Source organism: Eurypyga helias, unplaced genomic scaffold, assembly GCF_000690775.1.
Source record: "Eurypyga helias isolate BGI_N326 unplaced genomic scaffold, ASM69077v1 scaffold34161, whole genome shotgun sequence".
NCBI classification, from domain to species: Eukaryota; Metazoa; Chordata; class Aves; order Eurypygiformes; family Eurypygidae; genus Eurypyga; species Eurypyga helias.
The window spans coordinates 54,093-72,210 of NW_010230760.1; the positions used below are offsets into that span (position 1 = coordinate 54,093).

Sequence of the window (18,118 nt, forward strand, 5' to 3'; positions counted from 1 at the left end):
CTGCAGGCCCTGCGTCCCGGCGCCCGCTACCACCTCGCCGTCAGCGCCCTCCGGGGTGCCAACGAGAGCCAGTCGGCCCTCGCCCAGTTCACCACAGGTAGCTAGCTGGCTTTGCTGGGAGAACCAGCAGGGATTTTTAAGCCAACGGGCAAATGGCTTGCTGCAATCTGCAGATGGGCTGTCCTGCAACGAGTATGGGGTTTTGCATATCCGGAGCCAAGTCAAGGTTTTTATAGCATCTGGGATTTAGTGGTACCTGGTTTTTCCCCCAGCACGAGTGAGCTGGGGTTTAATCCAGTTTACTGGGAGGAAGCAGTGCAGTGAAAATACGATGGTTAAGATGCAGGTCGAAATGAAGATGCCTGCATGCAGGTGTCTCACACACCATCACGATCCTCATGCAGAGCAAGGCAGAGCAAATGATTCAGCTCACCCTAAAACACACATGCACAGCTCAAACTACCCTCTGGCCCCCCTCCACTAGTGCCTACATTTTTGTTTAGTCCCCAAACCTACAGTGCAATGGGTCTCCATGGGGAGATGCCCCACAAGGATGCTCACATAGTCCTCATGGCATCCCAAGTTACCCCAGCAACCAGGCAGATGACTCAAAACCACACATTTAGATGACAACCCCTGAGCAAACCTCACCCTGGCCACATCGTGCTGCAGCATCAAGGCTGAACCTGCTGCTGTCTGTGACACACGTCCCCACCAACTTCAATGCCCATTCAGACCCACAGCTTAGCTTAAGCCCACAACTAAAACTTCACAGCCCAGCAGTTTACACCCTTAATAGCACCTGTAGATCAATGTGCAATTCTCAAAAGCACCAAAATAGCAAGCGCAAGTCTGAATTTAAGATGATGCTTGCTCCTATTCAGCCTCAAGAGCCAAGGCAGATGCATCGCCTGAGGAATCAGCAGTCAAGCAGCTGAAAGCAGCCCAGTCAGAAATGTGGTTATCTTATTTTATATCTTCTCTGAATACCCTAACTGGTCGGTAAAACTTTAATTAATGTTAAGCCTGCAGATAGCTAACAGGTTTAATTTACCATGCCATAAAGGAGGAGGTAGAGCACGTATTTCAGTGCTGGTTTATGGTATATAAATTACTTGTCATGTACATTACTGGTGGATACTAGGCTCCTATTACAATAACTGCAGTGTGTGAATTGTGTGTGTATATATCTCTATAGATATATATTTCGGACTAGATGTTCACCCTGCCTGATTTGCTGCATTGTCCTTCCTCGCTTTATTTCTAAAAGGCAACACTAAAAATCCCCCGCCCTAAACCCAGATCCATCAAGGGGCAGTAATTATCCCCCATCTGCTGCCGCCCAGCCCCTGCCCACCACCAACCTGTCGCTCACCAGAGAGGTCTATCATGCAAACCAGAGCAGATCCAGTGCACAGTACTAATAAACAAATCCTTTGGGCAATGTCTGAGTGTGAATGAGCCTGTAAAGATGCGTGAGATGCTGAGATGCTAAGAGCAGTTCGATCCAACGCGTGACTGCTACAGAGCCTTTTTCTCTTACGCATGCTGCCTCAGTTTTCCTTACTCTAATAGAGGGGGAAAACACTTTTTCTTTTTCAAATGACATGCAATTAGCTCGTGAAGTGACTTACTGAGGGATGCTGTGAATGCCACAGAACTCGCGTCGGTCTTGTGGGTGGCATCTCCGGGTCTGTGCTGAGCAGGAGGTGAGAGCAGATGTCCCAGCCCTTCCTGTGGGGACATGCCCCAGGAAGAAGGAACTGCGTGTGGGGCCTGACGGACATCACACCCGGGTATCCCTCTGCTGCTGTTCAGCTGTGCCAAGGCTATGGGGTGCATTCCCAGTGCCCACTGGTGAGACGGAGCCTCTCTCCCTTGTGTCGTGCAGAGATTGATGCCCCCAAGAACCTACGGGTGGGCTCGCGAACACCCGCCAGCCTCGAGCTTGCCTGGGACAACAGCGAGGCCGAGGCACACAGCTACAGGGTGGTCTACAGCACTCTGGCCGGGGAGCACTACCATGAAGTCCTGGTGCCGCGGGACACTGGTCCCACCACCCGGGCCACCCTCGCAGGTATGCGTGCACCCATGCACCCTTCCTCCCCCTTCCTCCTCCTCCTTGCAGTCAGGTAGGGCAATGGAGAGCCCAACTCAGCACTGATGCTTGGTTGCCCTCATGCTGGCATACATTTGAGGCTGCTTTGGAGTTCACTAGTTGCTGGAGAGAAGGGTTTCTTTGGGATGAAACTCATTTTCCCCTCTGTCTAGGTCTGGATTTGGGCACTCCTTATCCACAAGCTGAGTGATGCACCACTGACCAATGCACATCAACGTAATGCACCTCTGAGCGATGCACCTCTGGCAAGGGTCTATCCAGGTCCCAAATAGAGCTGGCAAGGAGCAAAGTGAGAAATGGGGAGAGGAAGGCTTTCTAGGCTGATCTAGGGGAAAATACTATTTCGCCTTTTTTTTTTTTTTTCTGGCTTGCTGGGAAATAGCTGCGGACACCGATGTCCCATAGGCAGCAATGGCGATCCAGGCTGCCTGAGTTTGTTGCCTTTTTCCAAATCAGGCACAAAGCAGACCCGAATCCAGGGATGCTATTTTTAAGCAAGACCCTCCTGTGGTATGTTATTCAGACAAGCAACAGCCACCGGGGGCTGGAAACACCACCCACCTCCCATTGCCAGGAAAGACTCAAACACCCATTGCAGCAACACCACAAAGCACCACGTGAGGTCTGGTTTCCTTTTTTTCAACGACAACCTCTTGCCTGCTAGATTTGCATCTCCAACGGCATTTTTCTTTTGAGCAAAGACAAGACTTACACACGTACAAAAAAGATGACTCATTCACATGAAGCTCTTCAGTACGGCAGGACACCAGGTTCCTCCACATCAATTCTCTTTGCCCTGCTGGGACCTCCAGAGCCCGAAGAGGGTTCAGGCATCTCTGCCATATGAACCTATAGGAATAAGTTTAGTGGGAAAGTCAAATGGCAAGTTACAGGTAGAGCAGCACAAAGTCATGAGAAAGGCTGGAAGGCAGGTAAGCAATTAGGTCAGTTAGCTTGAAGCATGTGGTATGTGAAAAAAAAAAATGTTAGGGATAGCTTTTGCTGCATTCATGATGAGGACGCAGATGGAAAAGTGGGATGAGATGGAGGGGGACAGCAAGGGATGGGAGACCCAGTGTTGGTCCCCTGCTAGTTTTCCTCTAGGTATTTACTGCTTTTCTACATGAGAAAGAGAATTAGAAATGGGCCAAACCCTCCTCCTTGGGGCAGAGGTTTCATACCACCCCAGTGACCTGAACTGTGATGACACCCATGGCAGAGCCCAAGATTCTCTCATAGGAAGAGACAGGGTGAAAGCCCTCTTTTCTCTCAATAAAAAATTTTTAAAAGCTGCCAAGTCTCTACCCTGGCTGCTGTCTGGCTGCTGCCACATTCAGGCAGAGGCAACACCCCCAGAGCAAGCTCCAGAGATACAGAGGCTTAAGTCAATATTGGTGAGCAATTTTTAATATCCATCGTCACTTAAGTGCATTGCTTCTAGCTCCCAGGGTACTATGTAATAAACATTTTTTAAAAATCTAATTATAGCAGAAAATAGCCTAAAAACCATTCTGCTGGGAAAAAAAAAGCCAGGATAGCCATATTGTGGATGGCACATGAGCCTCTGCCGTAGTTCTGCAATGCACGTGGTAGCCCTGTCCTCCGAGGACTTGTTGCACATGGTGCTAAGGCAGCTGGGTGGGTTTCCGGGCACAAGGGACCTGGTGGGATCCACAGTGTAAAGGAAACCAGTGATTCCTTCAGCTGCTCTCATCTGCCTGCAGGAAAAGCAGTGGGGAACGGCTCTAAGCAGAGCTTATCAAAGATTTAAGCTTAAAAATACAGCAAACCTTACCCTGCCCCATATGCGTCTCTTGAAAATCAGCATTTGCACAGAAATATCCATAATTTTCCTCTACCCAAAAGAGCTGAGAGAGAAAAGGCATCATTTTATATGTTCCTGCTCATTTCCTCCTTCTCCTCCCCCTTTCCTCCAGGCCCTTCTCTTCCTTTCCAGAATACTTCTGACACTTATTGGGCAGGGGCAAAGGGGGTCCCTCTCCCCCCCAGCACAAAGACTGCATCGTAACAAGAGAAGAGGAATGGGGGTTTCCCTCCCTCCTGGCCTCTGGGGGAAGGTTTTTGCTGGCTTCAGGGAATGCTGCCCTTGGGCAAGGAAGGGTGAGGCCAGGCTGGAGGGTTTAGAGCTTTCTCCAACCTTATGGGAAGGACCATGAAATGCAGGGAGGAGGGGAATAAAGCAGCATCCAGGCAGAAGTGACAGGCAGAAGCAGGAGACATCCCATGGAGATAAAACAGCCATCAGCAGTAGCTATTCAGGAAAGGAGTTGGATGAGCTTGACTCCCATGTCCGTTGAGAGAGTCACCACAGGATACATCCACCCCAAGGAGCGTCTCTTGATTTGGGTCCCAGAAAGACTGTGCTTTCCTGATTAATGTGTGTTTCATTTACTCTGGATAATTTATTTCGCTTTGAGACACCAGCCCTGTGACAATATTTGATGTTGAATCACTTTGGAAACAAATATAGCTACTTTATCGTTCCCATCTCAGCTCACACACACACTGTTTCTGTCTCGATGCCAGCAATTACAGCAGACCTCAGCAACAACTTTTAAAAATTGCTTATTCCTGAGCTAGAATAAATCCAAATTCCCCATCCAAAGGCATCCACAGAGCTTCTTAAAGAGGCTCAGCTCTTCTCCAATGTGCGGAGGAACTGCTGACCTGTGGGAGGGCTGCTCACCCCATGGATGGTCAGGCCGGTCCTCCTCATCCCCAGCCATGGAAAGTGGGGGCTGTCGCACCCCAAGGCCACACAGCCAGGTGCTTCTCTCACACTCCTTTGTGTCCTTTGCATCCCACGGCAGATCTGGTGCCAGGGACAGAGTACGGCATTGGGATTTCAGCCGTGATGGACAGCCAGCAGAGCGTGCCAGCGACCATGAACGCCAGGACCGGTGAGTTTGGCCCCCTTGCATGCTTCAAGCATCTCCAGCTCCTATGGATCAGACATCCCCACGGGACAGTCCGTGCATGGGGACAAAGGTCTGCACCAACCTTCTCCCACAGAGCTTGACAGTCCCCGGGACCTCCTGGTGACAGCCTCCACAGAAACATCTATCTCACTGACCTGGACCAAAGCCATGGGTCCCATCGACCACTACCGTGTCACCTTCACCCCTGCCTCAGGGATGGCCTCCGAAGTGACAGTGCCCCAGGATGTGTCTCAGCTCACCCTCTCGGAGCTGGAGCCTGGGACAGAGTACACCATCTCCATCATTGCTGAGAGGGGACGCCAGCAGAGCCTGGAGGCCACCGTCGATGCCTTCACAGGTAGAGAAAGACAAGTTGGGATGGGGCCCATGGTTCCACACTGGCATGTGGGCCAGCCCACTGCATCCCCAGCATCAAAATTCTTGAGGTAGTGATGGGGGTGAGAACTGGGGGCAATCCATCCCTGTGGGAGGAGGGCTGTGGAACTTGGAAGAAGGATGGTCCTACCAGTGTGGGGATCCCATTCCCCTGGCCACCCGCACTGAGTACACTTGCTTGGCTGGAGAGTTCCATAAGGAAGAGGCAGGGCTGGAGAACAGCCCGCCCCTGCTGCCTTCTGTGGTCAGGGTGGTCTGTGTGTCCATAAGGAGGAAAAAACAAGCCCTGAGTGACCTCACAAGCACTTCTGGGTGAAAAGCCTGCAGTCGAGAAGCCCAGACGGCACATACCATCTGTAGTGGGACAGCCCCATCACCTACCATATGGGTCTGGGACGCAGTATTTTTGCAGGCACAGCTGAGAAAAGCACTATTTTTCTCCTCCCAGTTCTGCCTCTCAATCCCAGCACAGTTTCAGATCAATGGAGAGCCCAGAGCTGCAGCTCTGCCACCTCTGTTGGGTATTTCCCATACAATTGCTGGGAACAATGCAGAGGCCAGGATCTGCAGACGGTCGGGGTTACAGCTCCCCTCTCCACCTTTCAGGAGTCCGGCCCATCACGCAGCTCTACTTCTCCCAGCTGACATCCTCCAGCGTGAACGTCACATGGAGTGATCCATCCCCACCAGCAGACCGCCTCATCCTCACCTACAGCCCCCGAGACAAGGAGGAGGCACAGCAGCTCACACTCGATGGCACCCGCAGGCACGCCAGCCTGACGGGCTTGCAGCCATCCACCGAGTACCTGGTGTCGCTGGTGGCCATTCACAGTGCTGTCAGCTCTGAGCCTGTCATGGGCTCCATCACGACAGGTACCATGGGACCCCTCTGCCAGGCACAGGACTCCGCCAGGAGGGCAGGCGGGGGGACGGGGAGAGGACTTGCCTCCCACAGCTTTGCTTTCTGCTCCATCTCACCAGGGATCGATGCACCGAAGGACCTCAGGGTGGGCAACGTCACCCAGGAGTCCATGACTGTCTACTGGACCCCTCCCATTGCTGCCTTCGACCACTACAGAATATCCTTCCGTGCCGCTGAAGGTAATGGTTCAGGCCACTCTTGCTCGTGCCCTTAGCTCGCAGCTGCCAACCCTCCCTCCATCTGTGGGCACAAGCAAGCCACCAGGTCATCCTCACTCGAAGCAGCATCCCACTGCCCCGGGAAAAGCCACCAATAGCTGGGAAGGACCAAGAGGCTGCAGGGATGGAAGACAGGGTGTCTGGGATGAGGAAGGGCAAGGACCACTGTAGCGAAGGACCATCTCAACACAGTGGGACGCAGGCAGTGACCCCTTGCAGCGTGCCCTCTCCAGCTATAGTCAATTCAGGGCCCAATCCTGAAATCCCCACCCCTGAACTCATCTGCCTTAGCCCTAGTTTCACCTACAATGCTGAAAAGGTTGAGCCAGTAGGCAAAAAACCAAATTACCCCCACTATCAGCCCTGGAGAGGGCTTGTGGAATTGCCCTCCCCTCCCGAGCACCTCCATGATTTCAAAGCTCTTTCCTATGTCCCCACAGGGAGAACAGACAGCACCTCCATCGCCAGTGATGCCACTGAGTATGCCCTCCGTCGCCTGCAGCCCGCCACCAAGTACGAGATCGGGGTGAAGAGTGTGCGGGGCCGGGAGGAGAGCGAGGTGGCCTCCATCACCGTGCACACAGGTGGGAAGGAGCTCCCTGTGGGCAGGTAGCCATCAAGCAGTGACAACCCCTGCTTGCACTAGCAGTCAGGCAGCTGAGAGAAAGCTGAACCTCATGCCAGCCTGACTTAAGCTTCAGGTCATGAGCAAAGTTCATGAGGGCCCAGTATGGACTTCTGAAGTATGTCTAAGCAAAGTTTTTCCTGTATAGGCATGGGTAGTCATGGGGGAGAGTGATGAATCTGTGTACGGGGCAGAGGGAAGCCAGAGATATGATGTTGGGCAACCATGACAACTTTATCCAAAAGGAATATAGACTTTCAGAAATAATCCCTGGGGAAGCCCTGAAACAAACAGCATCTGCTGCAAGAATAAAACCCTTTGCTATTCACAGTCTCCAAAATACCAAAAAAAAAAAAAAAAAAATATCCCAGGCTGAGCAACAGGAAAACAGTGGAGGAGCAGACCAGGTAGCAGAGTAGAACAAACTATGGTATCTCTGCTCTCTGGCTAGGGCAGCAGTAACTCCTCTGCAAGCACATGCACCTGGGCAGCAAAGCAGGACCATGAGGGATGGATCACAGGAAGCGCTTCCAGTTCATAGACCAGTCTCTTAATGCCTCTGATTCTCTGAATCTGTCCCCTGTGCAGCCATGGATGCCCCCTTGGGGGTCACAGCCACCAACATCACCCCTACCGAGGCACTGCTGCAGTGGAACCCACCGCTGTCAGAGGTTGAGAGTTACGTCCTCATCCTCACCCGCCGCGCAGGTATGCCAAAACCGTGTGCCCCTGTGCCACAAGATTTGCTGAGGCTCCATTTCAGCTCACCTCCACTTCTCCACTATCCCAAAGCCTGGGGCTCATTTTTTCCCCCATGGAGGGAGTAGGGAACAGCCCTTGCTTCAGGAGAGCAGCAGCTGGTGGGTGTCAGAGCTGTACCCCATCCCCAGACACCAGCTTCTCCTGCACATGTTCCATGGCAGTGCCCCTCACCAAGCTTCAGACCACAGCAGTCCATACAGGAGGGGATTAAGATGCCCCAGCTTTATTAATTGGCTCACCAGCAGCAACCTAGAGGCAAGAAAGTACCCATCCCACAGAAACTCAATATGCAGAGACTCCATGAAACCCACTACTGAAGGAAAATAAAGCATTAGGCAAATGCAGGGACTGTGGTAAAAACAATACCATCCTTCAGACCAAACAACACCACTACAGCTCAGCTGCCACACAATAGCTCATAGTGTTTCGGCAGTACAAGTGCTTTTGATCACAAAGTCATATCCACAGACACATTTTAGAGAACCACCAAGATGTGGTAGACGTTCAATCTATCCTGTCATCTCTTTTGGCTTACAGTTGCAGGAGAAACAATTCTTGTGGATGGAGTCAACCAGGAGTACCAGCTGACCAACCTCCTGCCCAGTACAACCTACACAGTCTCTATGTATGCCACCAACGGGCCTCTCACCAGCCAGATTATCAGCACCAATTTTACAACTTGTATGTACAGTCACCTCCCCACTCCCCGTTATGCTCCCTTAGCCATACATCCACCCCAAGAAAAGCACCAGCAAGGTTGAGCCAAAGCTCTTCTCACAAATGTGTGGGTGTAGAAGTAGCCATCTGTCAATAGGACATCCACATACCAGTGTTGGGCACAACACAAACCCAGAATTTTAATCAATCACAAGCATCAACCATCATTTTCACTCTTTCAACATCCATCCACCCTTTTCTTTGATTTCCCCTGGATGTGGTTTCCCAAGGAGACCTTTGACCAGGTCTTTTTCTTAGCCAAGGCCACAGCCCAGAAGAGCATTACAACCCATTTGGCTTGCAAGAAGCTTGAGAGGTCCCACAACACAAGAATTTCAGAGCTGTTACCCTTCAGAGAGCATGCATGTAGAAGAAGACCTTTAGAGGGTTTGCAGAGCTCTGCTCGAGGCTGGGGGCAGGTCATGAGGTCTGGAGCTGAGGGTGAAGATGGACTTTGGGCTGTAGCTCAGGATTGCAAGGCTGAATTCTGGTGCGCTGAGTTGGGGACCAGCTGGTTGCGTGTGAGAACTTGCATTTCCCTGAGTCCCTGTCCATCGTTGCAGTTTTGGATCCTCCAACAAATCTGACGGCCAGCGAAGTCACTCGACGGAGTGCCCTGCTCTCCTGGGTGCCCCCCGTGGGAGAGATCGAGAACTATATCATGACCTACAGATCCAGTGATGGCAGCCGAAAGGTGAGTGTGTCCTCACAAAGAAAGAGGCTCATTAAGTCAAGAAATAACATGACAGTGGAGAAATGAGCAAGAGAAACCCAACAAAGTGAAAGAATGATGCTCACTAGGTCAGGGACAGACCAGAAGGGCAGATGCTACTTTCTGCATAAGCAGTACTTCAGATAAACGTTTGGAAAAAGCAGGGCAAAGTCTTTGTGCACACCTTCAGGTCTGGGCAAAGAGGGCATACTTGGAAAGTTTGGAGAACAAGGAAAATTCACAACTTACGAAACACAAGCAAGCTGAGGCAAGAGAAAATTATCCCACGAACAGTGATGCTAAAAATGTTATTCGCCCTTCTTGCAAAAAGGAAGATAAGTACAGACAGCTAATTAATCCTGCAATACAATATATTTGATTATTTAATGAGTGTGTCCATATCTGCCTGTCTGGAAGAGCTTCTACAAACGCGATCAGAAATATGTCACTGCAAATAGTCTCATTTCTTTTGCCGGTGTGACTGGCTCACAGCAGCCAAAGGATAATAGCTTTGCAGAAGAGGTTCAATATAATGCTATGTGGCATTGGCTGGTGACCAGAAAAATTAACATGACAGGAATTGACAGAGTCAAAACTGGCTGATAAGCACGTTTGGCCAGCTCTACTCCTTGTGATGCTTGGGTAATCTGTCATGCCCTGTACTGAGGGCACGCAGATCTCAACAGAGTTGGTAAATAAAGCACACAGGCTGCAAATATTTAAATCTCTTGGGTCCAAACCAGCTAGGTTTCTCCCACCCAAACCATCCCAAAAGGCTGAATACACCCACTGACTTCATGTTGACTTAGTCCAGAGGCGTAAGCAGGTATGCAACGCTTCTCAGCCAGGCACCAAGGGCTGCGGTAGTTTGTGGCTTCCCTTCCCTCCTCGCTTGCTCTTTAGGCTCCCCATCGCTTTTCTCATCTGTTGCTCTTGGTGTCTACCTCCTTCTGGGACCCATGTACAGGAGCTGATTGTGGATGCTGAGGACACATGGATCCGCCTGGAAGGGCTTTCTGAGACCACAGAATACACCGTGCGCCTGCAAGCTGCCCAAAACACCATGCGCAGTGGCTTCATCTCCACCACCTTCACCACAGGTGAGGACCTGCACCATGTCTGCTTGGCCAGGCAGGACTTAGCCCACATACCATGCTGGTAGAGACAGTGCAGGGCTTTTATGGACTTTCCCTCCTCAGGCAGCATTTCACCATGATCCACAGAGAGGTGCATTCATTCCTACCACCCACAGTGCTGCTCTGCTACAAAAATTTAATGGCTGAAGGTCCCATAGTACAAACACAAAGTGCAGCCCACATCAAGGGGGTTTGAGCTTCAGACCAGGAGCCATCTACCAGGCCCTTTTCACTTGCCCTTGCCCTTCCTCAGATGCACACATAGAGGGGAAAAACCCCACAAAAGTCAACAACACATATCAACAGTTATGGTCGTGGAGTGAGTGTGGAGATACCCAGCTGATGTCCCCATGCTGCAGACATGGTCCGATCTCTCATGAGTATCAAGCAGGTGTATCTCCACCACTGTCAGTGGAGTCACAGACAGCAGAGCCAGCATGCCCACAGGACTGTGGTGCCACCAATTTTATCTAATTGCATTATTCCTGCCTGCTGTAATTCTAGAGAAGTCACGATTCACTAAGGCAACAGGAACAGTTTCCTTTCCAAGTCAAATGGTGGGCATCCACAGCCACCATAATCCTCACAGATGGAATGCTTACACTTGCAAGAATGAAGCTGGCATCAAAATGTCACCATTGCCCCCACACTTTGCAATCATGTGAAGCAGATCTTTTCTCACCCTCTTTGAAAAGCCTTGCTAGGCCAGGGCACTTAACAGACAGAGTGCATTTTGTTCAGGGCTGAATCCAATCACATTTCTCCTGGGCTTCAAAAGCTTTAAGAAACATGAAGATGATGTCCACTGAAATTCCTCCCATCTGCACTGCCAGTTCAATTAGAAGAGTTTTCTTTGTATCTGCTGTGGATACACTTCCCCATCACGGTTACATGCAAAGGTCCCTTCACCTGCTTTTAAGAGACAACAGAAACTATTTATGTCAACTTTTCCCTAATGCATCTACAGATCAGGCTTTCCTGTTATTTGTGCCTCTTACGTGGACACATAAAGCCAATGCAATTCAGGCAGATGATGGAAAAATGCATGTAATCTTTGAGGCTGTTTGGGAGCCAGGGATGAAACTGCACGGGAATGGCTTTTCAGCTAGGATAAAGCAGCAGAAACCCACTCACACCGGGTAAGGAGACCACTGTTTCCATTAAACACAAATATCATACCTCAGCAGCGTTAGAGACACCATTGCCAGCTGATGCAGCATCTGAACACAGGTTTAGTTTGCTTTTAAGATGAAGACAGGCATCAGGAAGAAACCAGTTTCTCCTCACTTACCCCATATATCAATGAGACAGAAGCACCCAGGAGCTAACAGCGAGGCAATGCAATCCAGGGGCAGCATCCCTCAGCAAAGAATAGGGGTCTGGGATTCAATTCACTCTGCCAGCATATCGGGGCGCTTTGCAGAGAGAGCAAGGACTTGTCTTTAAGGAGACCAAAAAAAAAAAAAAAAGGAAAAGAAAAAACAGGCTTAATTTAAATTGTTTTGCTTCCTTCTGCTCACAGTACACATCCCGGGGTTCTTCTATTCCCTCTGACATATTAATAGCTCAGCCTCTTTGTTTCATGTTTGCATAAGGTTCTTGGGGAATTGTATACAGATGGGACAAAAGGAAGGAACAGATACAGTATTTATAATTTATAGTGGTTTGAAACGTCTTTCAAGGTCTCCTTGGCTCTTAAAGATATGAATATAAATTAAGAAACAAGTGATCTCCACAGAGCTCAGGGGAGCCTGAAGTGGTTGTCTTTGAAGCAGTTTTTATTGTTGGATACTATAAAATGCAAACATTGTCTCGCCAGACCTTGCGCTACAGACCATGGAGACAGGAAAAAATAGGGGATCTTCAACATTTGGACAAACCAAGGACCTCTGAGTCTTCAGGTTGCAGGGCTGGAGGGGGATACACCCAAATAGGAAATTACAGACAAGGCTCTGTACCCTGGTCCTACAGGGCATCAGACAGTTGTGATGGACATGCACAGCTCATCCTTCACACCTTCTCAATGTGTAACCGAGACACCCTTCAGAGTCACATCCACATTGCCGGCTCTGCACTCATTTACCTCACCATCCATACACACAAACAACAAAGATGGATTTCCCACTTTTGCATTAAATGAGAAAAAAGATGAACCCAGAGTTGAGACCCCAATACTGCTGAGATCTCATAGTTAAGACTCTCTTAAACTTTCACACCCAAATGAGACGCTTCTTCATTAGAGGACACCGGAAACATGACCACACAGCCCACACTGCCCATCTCTAGCATTTTGCACGGCCTAATTGCTGCTCGGTTTGCAAGTGACAATCAGCCCGGCATATGCTCACCATCATCTCCAAGGGCATGGATCAGGAGACTCTCCCTGCAATCAGTAAATTCATAAAAATGGCTTGGAGTTGGCAATCCTGAGAAGAGAACAGGTTTTGGTATTTTCACAGCTGTCTAAATACACCAGTGACAGCTTAAACCCCAGGGTCTCAGACACGGTGGAGAAAGATGCTCCAAGAAGTGACATACCTCATCATTCATAGTGGTTACTAAGTACCTTTCCAATATAGGACTTACGGGAAATTAATTAATATGTGCACATATTTTTTTTGGCATTAAATCTTCTGATGTTGTTGGCAGATGTAAAGTCCCACTGCCTTGTGGAATAACTCAGGTCACAGAAGATAAGTTGGACCCTTCCTGGGTTCCAACCAGCAGGCCTGGAGACAACTGGAAAGCATGTTCCTCTGCTTAAATTTTGCCTTTTTTTTTTTTTTTTTAAATTTCACAGGTGGACGAGTCTTTGCTAACCCTCAGGACTGCGCCCAGCACCTGATGAACGGAGACACACTGAGCGGCGTTTACACCATCTCCATCAACGGGGACCTCAGCCAGAGGGTGCAGGTGTACTGTGACATGACCACCGACGGAGGTGGCTGGATTGTGAGTAACTGTGCAGTTGCCCTACACATTGTCCCCATCACAAAGTAACCCAGCTTCATTCCACCAGCAAAGCCAAGCACCATGCTGCACAGGAACAACAGCAGGCTTAATATCACACACTTCATTTCCCACGCCATAGGGAATGGCCCACGCTCCAGTAATAATAGTTACACTTGGAGAAAGGCCCTTTGATTTATGTGACATGTTTGCAGTGCTTCTGGAGAGCAAAATCTGAGAGTGAAGATGATTTATTGTTCTAGAAATGAAATTAATGGCCAATAGCTTTCACGGGGAATGATTCACACTGCCTGCAGTAGGAGGGTGTCAGGCATCATCCCGATTGAGTCTGCACAGGAGCATTTTAGAGGCAAATGCCTGTTTGGCTTTTGGATTGCACAAACACTGCTTGTCCTGACATAGATGGACTGACAGCTTAAGTAAATAATGCTCTGGTGCTTTGATTTTATTCGTGTCAAACGCTTACTTACACGCATTACACAGAAGTCTGCTAGTTGTATAATCGAACAAAAAAAAAAAATGGGCTTACTCAAATGCTGATTTCTAGTATGGACATTATTTTAGCCAGGAAATTTCCCTCCATCTCACTCTGCCTCAGAGCATCCCCTTGGATATCCCAGAAAGAGACAGCCAAAAGCAGAATCACATGCTAGAAAACCAGAGGCAACATGCGTTGGGCAGAGCAGAAAGCCTGAAGGCTAATTCCTTCCTATTATAACATTGATTTGCCTTGGACATCATCTAACATCTCTTCAGTTTTTCCACCTGTACAGGTATTAATTGCATGGCTGCAATTAACACTAAGCACTGCAATTTTCTCCCCAAAAGGTGTGATGGAAAGACAAAGTATTGTGTTTATTTTGTGTGCCCCAAAGCCTATCAAGGCCGCCCCTCTTCTCCTTCACACTGATTTTCCCCTTGGTCTTCCCCCATCGCAGGTCTTCCAGAGGCGGCAGAACGGACTGACCGATTTCTTCCGGAAATGGGCAGATTACCGTGTTGGCTTTGGAAACTTGGAAGATGAGTTTTGGCTGGGTAAGAGCTTAACCAGTCTTTCATGAACTCATCAAACCCAAGATCCCTGTACACTGTGTTGCTCACCTGTGCCAGCTGTTGGCTCTCGCCTTTCATCCCACTTCTCTATGCTCTGCCTTGGATGGATTTCCTTCCCTTGTTCATTCCCTTCCCTGTACATTGGAAAGTCACTCATGGACACATCACATGAAAACACATCATGAAGGCCAGCAGCTCCCTAATTTGCTCCTCCTAGGAGAGAAGGGTGTACACTGCCGGGTCTTCATGGACTAAAACCCATCATCCTCCCTTGAAGGACTACAGATTGCATTGTGGCATCTACAGCTCATGGACCTCACCTGGCCTTGGCCAGCATGCCAGTTGCACAAGGAAAGTAGGAAGGGGGTGAGCGGGAGACCCGGCATGGCTCTGAAACAGTGTGCTCCCCCAAAACCTGAACGTGAGGTGAAGCCTGCGTGGGTGCAGAGAGCTCAGTCCCCACCAGTGCCAGGAGAGACAAAGACCTAATGAGCAGCGCTGTTTCTCTTTGGTCCTCTCCTCATTCTCATTTCCCACAGCTTTTTATTTGCCTAGAGCTTGCTTTGTTTGCTCACGGAGCGGATGCAGACACCAGGTCTCACAGTGCGTCTTGCTGCTTGTCTCACCAGGCTTGGACAACATCCACAAGATCACATCCCAAGGGCGCTATGAGTTGCGAATAGACATGAGGGATGGTCAGGAAGCGGCCTACGCCTACTACGACAAGTTCTCCATCGGCGACTCACGGAGCCTGTACAAGCTGCGAATTGGGGACTACAATGGCACTTCGGGTACAACCTCATTGCTAGGAAGTCATAGGGAAATCCTGGGACCGGTGGGTCTGAAACTGTAAAGGAAATCCTAACATCAAAGCCTACTTGTCTGGAGCAGCAAGACACAAACCCAAAGCCCTTTCTGCCTTCCTGCCATCCATCATGTAAACCAGGCTGATAAATCCCACTAAGGACACAGGGAATTTTCCATTGGGGATTAGATATTTAATATCAAAGGCATTGCTGTTCAAATAACCAGGTCAGTCATCAGAGGTGTCATCTCTCTTGGCAATAACCACAGCTCACTATTGATGCCATGCTGGAGGGTGTATTTACAACCCTCCTACAGCAATGGAAAAAATTGAAGTCCCCTGCATCATTTCCTCACGCAGAGGCCAAACACAGTCTGTTTTTGCAAGGACAGTCACACCTGCTTGCTCAGTTGATGCAGCAGCAGTAGGCTTTGCCCACCGGGAGAGAGGGGGTTATGGATGGAGGGCACGGGGGTCTCTTCTCCAAGAAGAGGGAGAGGGGAACAGCTGCAGACCCTTTAGCTGGGATAGACACACCCAGTGCAAGCCTCCATGATCCAAACAAAACACTGCCATGTACTTAGTGAAGAGCCTTATACCACATCTACAATGCAGGAATTTTCCTATACAATATCTGGTAGTTGCCACTGGAAGTGACAGGGATCTTGGTTGTGTGCAACACAGCACTTGCTCTGACCTTAAGTCCCAGGGTACAAAGCACCCAACCTATGGCCAAAAATGCCAGTTACACTGCTGCAGACACAACTGACTCCCCTTCCCCATGCAAGCTCTTCTAGCCAGCCAACCGAGGAGCCTCTGTTCCACCTTGAGCAGAGAGAGCCAAGACTCACCAAGTAGATCATTGCCAAGAGCCTTGCTAGCAAGCACTTCGGTGGCTGGACTGCACCCAGCTTGCATGTGCCCACTCTGTATTTTAGTTAGGGACCGTTAAGGAGCATACTAAGAATGCTTCCTCTAAGTACATCACTCAATTGTATTAATGACCATATTTCTCTTCAGCTCTTCTTTCACCCACGAGCAACTCACTCACTTGTTCCTTAGTAAGGAGGGGAGATGAGGTCGGTGGTTTTGAGGGAAGAAGACATCACGCACTTTCCAAAAGCTTCTTCCCCCATCGAAAGGGAGAAAAGGCAGACAAGCATCTTGATTCCAGACACAAATGCTTGGCCTCCTCTGGGAGAAAAAGTTATTTTTGGCTAACAGGAGGGAAGGAGGCTGAAAGCATCCTGAAGTTATGTAGCAGATCCAGGCCTCAGGAAATCAGGGATGCCCAAATCTAGGATTTAATTAATTTCTGAAACTCTGAACTTCAGATGCAAAACCATGTAGCATCTTATCTACCAAATCCAAGCAGCCTCTAAGATCTGGATGGTGTGTACTGATCCTAAACCAACAGGAGAGGACCTCAGGTGAATCAATTGTGAGCAATTCCAGCTAGCATTATTCCTAGACCTTCAGCTGCTTGAGCTGTTGATTGACAGGCTAACACATATACCAGAGTATCCTAATTTCCTTGTGAAAAGACCAGATGACTCAGGTTTCATCACTCCTAATGGCACCTCTTTCCACAGGGGATTCCCTCACCTATCACCAAGGTCGTCCCTTTTCCACCAAGGACCGGGACAACGACGTCGCTGTGACCAACTGCGCCATGTCCTATAAAGGGGCCTGGTGGTATAAGAACTGCCACCGCACCAACCTCAATGGCAAGTACGGAGAGTCCCGGCACAGTCAGGTAAGGGCAGAGCTGGGCTGAAAACCTTCAAGTGTTTCTTCTAGCAGCGTGACCATGCACGACAGCAAGCCCAAGCTAGCGCTGGGGTGCGTGGTAGGTGCGTAAGGGTCAGGAGCACTGCTGGGGTGACCCAACACAAGCTGGAGCGAAGGGAACCAACCACCTGTGAGCCATTTGGGGTGGTGCTTCCTGCCTCACACTGACTGCCATGGTCATTTACCTTGTTAAGTTACACTTTAAAAAAACACGTACATAAAATTTGATCGGGAGCCTTTGAGCAATGGGAAAAACCCATAAAGCCAGGGCAGCAGAAGTGCTTCTTGCTCCCACTGGAGCAAGTCCTTCTTTCTGGCTTCTCTACGGCAGTCAAGATCCTTTCCTTCCTCTCTCACTCTAGTTTCATGTTAGGGTGTTTCTTTACCCTGTGCCTTTCTCTCCCTCTTTCCAGGGGATTAACTGGTACCACTGGAAAGGCCACGAGTTCTCCATCCCCTTCGTGGAAATGAAGATGCGACCCTACAACCACCGCAACATCTCTGGGAGGAAGCGACGGTCTCTACAGCTCTGAGCCAGCTGAACCCCCTCCCGCCTCCCATCACCTGACCTTTTCTGTCATTTGTTTGTATTTTATAATATGAAAAGGGAAAAAAAAAATACTACTCGTCTGAGATAGCAACCTGCCCCTCACAAGTGCTGGAGGGTACCACGGCATAAGAAAAGGTTGTGGGCAAGGAAAGACATCATGCTTTGCATCTGTCCCAGAGAAATACCAAATTTCCAATCTCCCTGCCCCAATACTCTGGCCCTTAACATAAGAAGAAAGAGACAGACAGATTTTTGATATTTTTTTTAAAGACTTAGAAATCCCCAGCAAACCCTGGTAGAAATGTTTGTCACGGGGCTTATGGCAGAAACTTTCCCCACAGGGACCGTAGTGTGGCCATTTCCACCCCAGTCAGGCCACGGACACCTGTCCTCTCCTTGCCTC

At 49.5% G+C, this 18,118-nt stretch overlaps 1 protein-coding gene across 1 annotated transcript in view; it reads left to right on the forward strand.

The window, feature by feature from the left end:
* Positions 1–17,736, forward strand: part of TNR (tenascin R) — a 28,479-nt gene extending 10,743 nt beyond the window's left edge. The window contains exons 7-22 of the mRNA XM_010160848.1: positions 7–97; positions 1,892–2,077; positions 4,951–5,040; positions 5,153–5,416; positions 6,061–6,327; positions 6,436–6,555; positions 7,035–7,178; positions 7,808–7,927; positions 8,519–8,662; positions 9,262–9,392; positions 10,378–10,510; positions 13,347–13,498; positions 14,455–14,551; positions 15,199–15,360; positions 16,967–17,130; positions 17,579–17,736. Coding sequence (XP_010159150.1) covers positions 7–97; positions 1,892–2,077; positions 4,951–5,040; positions 5,153–5,416; positions 6,061–6,327; positions 6,436–6,555; positions 7,035–7,178; positions 7,808–7,927; positions 8,519–8,662; positions 9,262–9,392; positions 10,378–10,510; positions 13,347–13,498; positions 14,455–14,551; positions 15,199–15,360; positions 16,967–17,130; positions 17,579–17,698 — 2,385 coding nt within the window. The 3' untranslated portion in view covers positions 17,699–17,736. The remainder of the gene's footprint in view (positions 1–6; positions 98–1,891; positions 2,078–4,950; positions 5,041–5,152; positions 5,417–6,060; positions 6,328–6,435; positions 6,556–7,034; positions 7,179–7,807; positions 7,928–8,518; positions 8,663–9,261; positions 9,393–10,377; positions 10,511–13,346; positions 13,499–14,454; positions 14,552–15,198; positions 15,361–16,966; positions 17,131–17,578) is intronic.
* The last annotated feature ends 382 nt before the right edge of the window (positions 17,737–18,118 follow it).